This window comes from Gavialis gangeticus, unplaced genomic scaffold, assembly GCF_001723915.1.
Source record: "Gavialis gangeticus isolate Ggan-Ray unplaced genomic scaffold, GavGan_comp1, whole genome shotgun sequence".
In the NCBI taxonomy this organism is placed as follows: domain Eukaryota; kingdom Metazoa; phylum Chordata; order Crocodylia; family Gavialidae; genus Gavialis; species Gavialis gangeticus.
This window is the reverse complement of record NW_017728997.1, coordinates 47732688-47740380: the sequence shown is the minus strand read 5'-3', so window position 1 is coordinate 47740380 and position 7693 is coordinate 47732688. Positions and strand designations below refer to the sequence as shown.

Genomic DNA, 7693 nt, shown 5'->3' with positions numbered 1-7693 from the left:
GCTGGCTGGGGAGGGGAGGGGAGGGGAGGTGAGGCGAGTGCCTGCTGCAACTGGCTGACATGGGGAAGGGAGAAGGGGAAGAGGCACTGAAAGCCAAGGTAGCCACAGGCCAGATACAGTTCACCTTTAGAGGAGCAGCTGTGGGCTGGGTAAATTCATTTGGTGGGCTGGCGTTCTATTTTTTGCCAACCCCTGCACTGTACCTTGACAAACTTAATGATTAGGAAGTACAGCTTGCTTGTGAAACAATGACATTTGTTTGGTGGAATAGTGGTATACACTCTGCTGTCCAGAGCCTAGCCCTCTGGGAATACATTGGCTACCTGGCTTCTAAGGGAGCAGGGATGCCAGGAGCCAGGGGAATGTTGCAGGATTGGGCGGGTTGGGTGCCCCCCTACTAAGTTGCATTCCATTACGTGGTAGATCCAACAGGCAGCAGAACGCCTGGAGAGGAACTTTGTGGACAGCCGCCAGCTGAAGGTGTGCGCAACATGCTTTGACCTTTCTGTGAGCTTACTCAGGGTATTGGAAATGACTGTCACATTGGCCTCTGAGATTTTCCTTGATTGGAGCCGTCCCTCATCAGAGCTGCTACTCAGGAGGCTTGCACAGGTATGTCCCTGGTACAGGGAGTGCACCTGCCAACAGAGTGTGTGAGTGCTTTCTGCTAGGGCTGTAGATTGTGGCATGGGGCTTGCATGTAGATTGCAAAGAATATAGCCTTTAACTGGATCTATGGGTTGTCTGGGCCTGGTCATTTAGTACTACAAACCAGGGAGATCTGACATCAGTGCCCATGCTTGGTTCAGCATATCATGACAGTCAGCCATGTATGGGCTTGTTTGGCTCTGGGAAATGCTGCCACGCTTCCTGTGTGCACCCTTAAAGTAATATCCCAGAGAAACCCAGCCCACATAAAGCTCTCTACACCCAGAGACTGAGAGGGGGTGCATGCCAAAAATCTTCATAAGAACCTCCATATTGTCAGTTACTTTCATATGGCAGATGTTATCGTAATGGATCTCAGAGTAGAATCCTAAGATTTCAGGTGTGCAAGTCTGTCTGCTGTGAAATCAAGGGGGAAACCAGCGAAAGGTGCGGCTGGCCCCACATTGTATTTAGAATGAATGTTAGGGGGGGTGGAAAGAGGGCATGCTTACTTGCACTTTCCCATCCCTGGCTATCTGTTGTAACTTTTCTAATGTCCTGCAGTCCTGAGCTGCAGCTGTCTGCTAGTCCAGTTCTGCCCTCATCTACATAAGATGCACTTGTTTTGGCTCTCTGCACCTGTCAGGGCCAAAGCTAGCCTCATTGACTTTATTTTTATTACTTTTATTTCAATTTAAAAGCATCCTGCACAGCCCTGCACCACAACTGTGTAATCATTTTTAATTCATGACTTTTGTGTGTTTTGGTGCCAGCCTTTGCAGAGACCACCCCAAAGGGGTGCCATCTACTGACCTTATTGAAAAGAAGGTTAAGAAGTGCCTTGTTCATGAACTACAAAGTACCTGAGTGAGCAAGACATTGCTCAGAGAGAAAGCCCTTCAATCCAGTATACAGAGGCAGCAAGATCATGGGGCTGAGACCTAAAGTTGGCAAAGGTCAAACTGGAAATAAACCCCATGTTTAACATGGGGCAGTAACTAGTGGAACAGATTCTTTAGGGAGGAATGGGTTGCCATCACTAGGAGTCTTTACACCACTACTGCACATTTCCTTTTGGGAGCTCTCTGCTAAGTGAATTATGAGCTGTTTAACTAGAGGCTGGAATTGCTGGGTGAGGCTTTTTCACCTATTTTATGTAATCTTGGATTTGGTGCTAGGAGCCCCTTTTGCCTCAAAACTGTAAGAACTTGGTCTTTATGAGGAGTGCTGTAATGAGTTTCTAAATTGCAAGGCTGTGACGTCTGTAATGTTTGTCACCATCCCACGGTAGCCTGGGGCCCAACTTGTTAGCTGAGCTTACAGTAGAGTTTGACGATCATTTGCCTCTGGAGTGTGTTGCCATTTCTTGCACATGCAGGCCATAGGAGGTTTGTAGTACAACAGAGATGATTACCACTAGCAGCATATCTGTTCCTTTACCTTCTCTGCAGAAATTATTTTTTGGCAGTCTGAGAAAAGATGTGCTGACCCCTGCCTCAGGAGAGAGATGTTGCTGGTCCCGAGTGTACCCAAAGCAAAGTGCAGCTGCCTTGAGAAGAGGAAAATCCATGGGGCCAAGGAGGGATGTTCCATAGAGGGGTAGAAACAGTCAGGGAAGAAGGAAAGCAACGGGAGTTCAAGCATGTGGCATGGCCAAGGGGAAGGGAATCAGCTAAATAGAGCCAATTTGAGCATGCACATGGTTCACTTATAATGTTGGGGATTGTAGTAACAAGGACAACCACATGTCAGACTCACGTCTGTCCCTCAGCTGTGATTCTGCCCCAGGCAGCTTCAACAGGAGTTTGCTCTCAGTTTACAGAAGACCACCCTGCATGGTAGCAGGGTGAATACTCAGTGAAATGAGGTAGGACTGTTATGATCACACCAATCTTGGAGCAGCCCTTGTGATCTAGTAGACTTGCTCAGATCCTAACAGTAGCTAGCTAAATGCTGTCACGGTGTTCACAAGCAGAAACTTGCTGCTGTTATGGTTGGAGTTCTGGTGCTGTGTCTTATTGCAGGGCACCTGTTCTGCATTGTGTCTTCACTCTGCTTCAGTCTGTGCCCCAAGATTGGCAGTCCCAGTCCTGGTGTTGGCTTTGGGTTCAAATAGAGCCCTGTTCTGGACCATTTGTGGCTGCCGACTCTTCTCATAGGCTTCACTCTGGTGCCTGGAGGTTGATGGAGGGTCTCCAACTAGCAGTTCCTTCCACAATGTGTTCTCAGTACTGTAGCTTCTCTCTCTCCTTAGAGCTTTCTCCATAAGTGCCACAAACTGGAATGCAGCCTGCCTCTTTCTGCTGCAGGCCCGAGTTCCTGTTAGCACTGTCAGGGCTTGTGGCTGCAGTGGAGCTGAGCTCCCATCTCCTGTGAAAGCAGCACTCTGGACAGGAGTTCAGTACACATGCAAATCACAGAAGAACATTGTGGTGCAGTCTGACACTGCCTTCCTCCTACTTTTATCAAATCTGAAGAGAATTTGGGTTGCAATATAAAGCGCAGCTGTTCCCACCGACTCCAGATGGAGTGTTACAAATGCAGGTCCCAGTATCTCACAGGCTGTTTTGTTAGACGGATATGGGGCTGTAGTTTGATTTGTGGTTCAGGTCCTTAGCAGTCCATGGTGTAGGGTCAGTGAGAAACATCTTATTCCAGCCTCCAGAATGATTTAGTGAGGAAGATATTGCTTCAAGAAAAGACCCCGCTTGGGAATGAGTGCTGGTTTTGCATGTGGGCTGGCTGTGAGCAGAAAGTGCCTGATTAATGCAGTATAAAGTAGTTCTTGTATGCCTTTGCCTGGCTGTTGATGGACAGAAGCTATTTAAATGTATGGCTGGCATCTTGTTCTGCTGATGGAGAAGGCCTGTCCATTCCTTATAGTCTGCATTTCTCCCTACACAGCTGTTAAATCAGGTACTGAATCGCGTGACAGCTGAGCGGAACCTGTTTGACAGAGTGGTCAATCTCCGGCTGCCAGGTGAGACCTGCCTGCATCTCCTGCGGGAGTTTGCTGGGGATGGAAGTGGGAGGGAATGTTTTGGGGATTTGGAGGATTTAGGAGCTCTCTTTGCAGTCTCTTCCAGAGGTTTGGATTCTAGATCAGCAGGGCTGCTGGAGGTTTCAGGGGGATGTGATCTGGCAAGCTAAGCTATGCCAGTGGGTGGGAGACTTTCTTTGATGCTGCAGGCAAGGATACACGTGATAGAGCAGGATGTCGTTCTTCCTTCCAACCTAGGCCTTGACCAGCTGTCCTGCTGGAAGTGCCATCTTCAATAGGGCATGGAAATGCTCAGACGGAGCATTTTAACAATTCCAGTTCCCTGAACTCTTCTTTTGGCCAGGGTCTTTAGCCTGTGTTTCTCTCCTTAATTGCCTCTGTGGTTTCTTTTGCCTGTGGGAACTTCTAGCACCAGCCTTCACGCACCATTAAACACCTACCACATCTTATTACCATTCTGAATGAAGTAGTTTTCCCTTATGAGAACAGTACCACTGCCTGGTGCACTATTACCTGCTAGAAGAGGTAGTATCCTGTTCAATGGATTGGCACCAACCTTCAGTAGAACAGCTTGGTGCTGTTTGAAAGACACCTTGCCTAGCTCTGCTTTCCTGAGCAGCTCTGCCAGGAGATGGCAGAGAACAGCAACCTGCTAGCCCCTGTCCCTGCAGAAAAGTGCCCTCACTCACCTTCCCCCAATACTGTATTATCAAAGTCCTGTTGCAATGCGGCCAGCATGCTAAACAGTGCACTATGCACAGTAGCTGTTTGGCGGGTAGGTGTTGGAACGGCAGCCCCTGAGTGAGTAGCAATGCTGAGTGAATCTGTCTTTCTCCTCCTTGTGAAATGATGTCTCAGCAGTGTGCAGTTTTTCTGGAAATGGGTACTTCACAGTTCCAGCATAAAGTTTGTCTGAGGCACTAATGGGCCTCATGTAACCCTGGAAGCCTCCCTTTCTCCATTCAGCCCTCTAGCTCCTTTGTTTGGCACTCCTCTCTGACTGAGACATGACAAGAAGGAAGCTCTGGCCACTCAAGAATTAAGTGCAGGACCATGATGGCCATATTTTGGGCAGTCCCATGTTGCTTGTATACCCACCAGAATTTTTTTACCGTTAGGGAGGGGAATTAAACCAGTCCCTTGCTCATAAGGTTTTGAAGTAGGCAAGGTAGTGCTGGCTTCTAGATCAAGGGGAGAGACCGGTGTTTGGGGTTATGCCAAAAAAATGTTGCTTGATCCATTTCCTGAATGAACCATGAGCTCTAATATGAGCCATAGGTCCTGGCTAGAGTGGACTTGCATCTCAGTGTCTCTTCTAAGCAGAGTATAAAAAATTCCAGGAAATGGCTGGTATAGCTCTGGGCAGCAACCTTTGGTTGCACAGTGGTGGTAAGGGTCCCCTCTTTCTCTTCTATCATGCAGGGTTAGAGAGTGTGGATCACTATCCAATCCTTGTGGCGGTGACAGGGATCCTGGTTCGACTCCTTGTGGACACTGACATCCAAGGGTGAGTAGCGTTTCTGCCTTAGAGTTGATGACTCTGACATGTATTGCTGCACTCTGTGTTACCATTTCTACTTCAGGTGGGCTCCAGCAGCTTGGGAGTTCTGTGAGGGTACTGAGCCCAGGGTGGTCCAGGCATGAAGTGGTCACTAGGCTATAAAACCAAGCGTGATGAGAGGATGCAGCTGCCTTGGGAGCACTGGAGGCAAAACTCACTGCATTCTTTTCCTGTCTCTCTTCCCTGCAGCAGCTCTGCTTTGCCTCCCTTCGTAGGTCTTGACCAAGATTTCCAGCACACTTGGTTGTGGAGTGGATAGTCACAATCCCCCCTGTTTCAAGAGTTCTCATCCAGATTTATGGCTTCACTGACTTGTCTGTAACCAGCGTGTCCTGCTTCTTCCTGAACTGCCAATTGTTGGTCATTACCCTAAGGGTTAAAAGGCTTTACTTAGCAGCATAGTATATGCAAGTTCCAGGCATCTGGAATCTCACTTCATCTTAACGTGTCATCCTAAAACCTGCTCTCATGGGTATTACCTTGAGTCTTTAAGGCAGGACTGTATTTGTACCTTAGCCCCTAATCTCATATGTGTTGGGTCTCACTAGTGTCTTAGTGTTTTTAATGGATTTACTCTCCCATTACCCCTGTGCAGCAAGGCAATGCTATTACACCTAGTGTGCAAAGGAGGAACTGCTGGCCAGAAAGACTGAACAACTCGTTCAACGTCACCCAGGGTGTCAGTGATAGAGCAGGGATTTGAACCCATATCTTCTAAGTCCTAACTGGGTGTTCAAACTGCTGAATTATCTGTCCTTCTTGAAGTGGTTATTCTAAGTAGGTGCATCCCTTCAGGACTGCCTGGCTTTTTCCTTTGTTTTACGGAGACTCTGCTATTTATAGTTCTGAAGTACACCTAACGAGACCTACATTGGCTGGTTGGCTGGCTGAGTGAGTCAGAAGACTAGATCTACTCCTTTCTGTGGGTCCAGCAGCCTTGACAACCTGTTACTGTAGTTTAATTTGAAGGGAATGGTAAAATAGTCATGATCATCCTTTGCTTTCTCTTGGCTGACTATTGAGTTGAAGGCTGCCTGGATCTAGGGAGGTGGGATGTTTCCTAGATTTGCCCATGTGTTGTCAAGCTAGAGAACTCCCCTACTATGACCCCTGCACAAAGTCTGTACCTCCCATTGATAGCAGTAGCGTGGGTTGACTCTTTTAACCCCTGAATCTTTAATTCCTATGTAGAGACCTCCTGGGAAGTAGCAATAGTATATCTACCCTGTGTTGCAGATGCAAAGCATAGAGGGAGCCTATCTAGATGTGGAGGACTGGCATTCATCTTGCCACACCCTAGGCTGGGACTCCCTCTCAGTCCCTACTCTCAAGCTATCATCTTTGACAGCACTGAATGCAGTGAAGGGCTAGCCAACTCCTGCCCCATAAGTACAGATTCAGGTGATTGGTACACTGGATTGAAGGGGGCATGTGATGGCTATGAGAGAGAGACAGGTAAGAGGATTGTTATCCTTTTACCTGCCTTTTCTCATAGCCATCACATGGCCCTTGTGACAGGGCCCTTGGGAGATGGCTGTTCAAGAGCTCTCCAGCACCACAGCAACTCATTTCATTCCCTTGTCTCTCCCTCTCCTACCTTCCCTGTCATGGTGTGAGATGGGGCTGGCTGACAGGCCCATGCTGTAGCTACAGAGCCTCCTGAGGTTAATGAAAACAGCAAAGTATATTCATCATTTAATTTGTTTAATGTGGATTTTCTATACTTTTTTACAACTGCTTATCCTCAGCTGGATGAAAGTACCCTTTTGTTGTGGGTACAGGCAGAATGTCACTGTGTGAACTCTCAGGGGGCGGTAAGGAAAGCAGATAGCACAAGGCATGTGTGCACTGGATGAATTGCATCCTAGTTCCTTCCAGCTTTATTCTGGAGAAGTGATAAAGAAGATGATGGTAAGCATGTAGTAATAGGTTAGCTGACTTCCGGGAGGGTGACATCAACTTTGGGAAGAAGCTTCATCTTATGATTTCATAGATTTCATAGGCATTAGGGCTGGAAGGGACTTCGGAAGATCATTGAGTCCTGCCCCCCCGCCTGAAGGGCAGGAAGTCAGCTGGGGTCATAGGATCCCAGCAAGACAGGCATCCGGTTTACTCTTGAAGTTGTTCAATGTAGGTGCTTGAACCACCTCCGATGGCAGGCTGTTCCAGACCGTGGGGGCTCGGACACTAAAGAAATTCTTCCTTATGTCCAGCCTGACATGGTCTTGGAGTAGTTTATAACCATTCGACCTTGTCATCCCTTGGGGCGCTCTGGTGAATAAGCGTTCCCCCAGATTCTGGTGGTCACCCCTGATAAACTTGTAGGTGGCCATCAGATCACCCCTGAGCCTGTGCTTTTCCAGGCCAGATAGCCCCATGGCTCTCAGTCTGTCATCGTAAGGTCTGTTTTCCTGACCTCTGATCATGCGTGTGGCTCTTCTCTGGACTCTCTCAAGCTTCTCCACATCCTTTTTGAACTGTGG

General features: G+C 48.0%; 1 protein-coding gene across 3 annotated transcripts in view; it reads left to right on the top strand.

Moving 5' to 3' along the window:
- The window catches only part of RNF123 (ring finger protein 123), a 145547-nt gene that overhangs the window by 78822 nt on the left and 59032 nt on the right, over positions 1–7693 (top strand). For all 3 annotated transcript variants that reach the window (XM_019505163.1, XM_019505164.1, XM_019505162.1), the window contains 3 exons: positions 424–612; positions 3553–3628; positions 5072–5156. In XM_019505163.1, coding sequence (XP_019360708.1) covers positions 424–612; positions 3553–3628; positions 5072–5156 — 350 coding nt within the window. The remainder of the gene's footprint in view (positions 1–423; positions 613–3552; positions 3629–5071; positions 5157–7693) is intronic.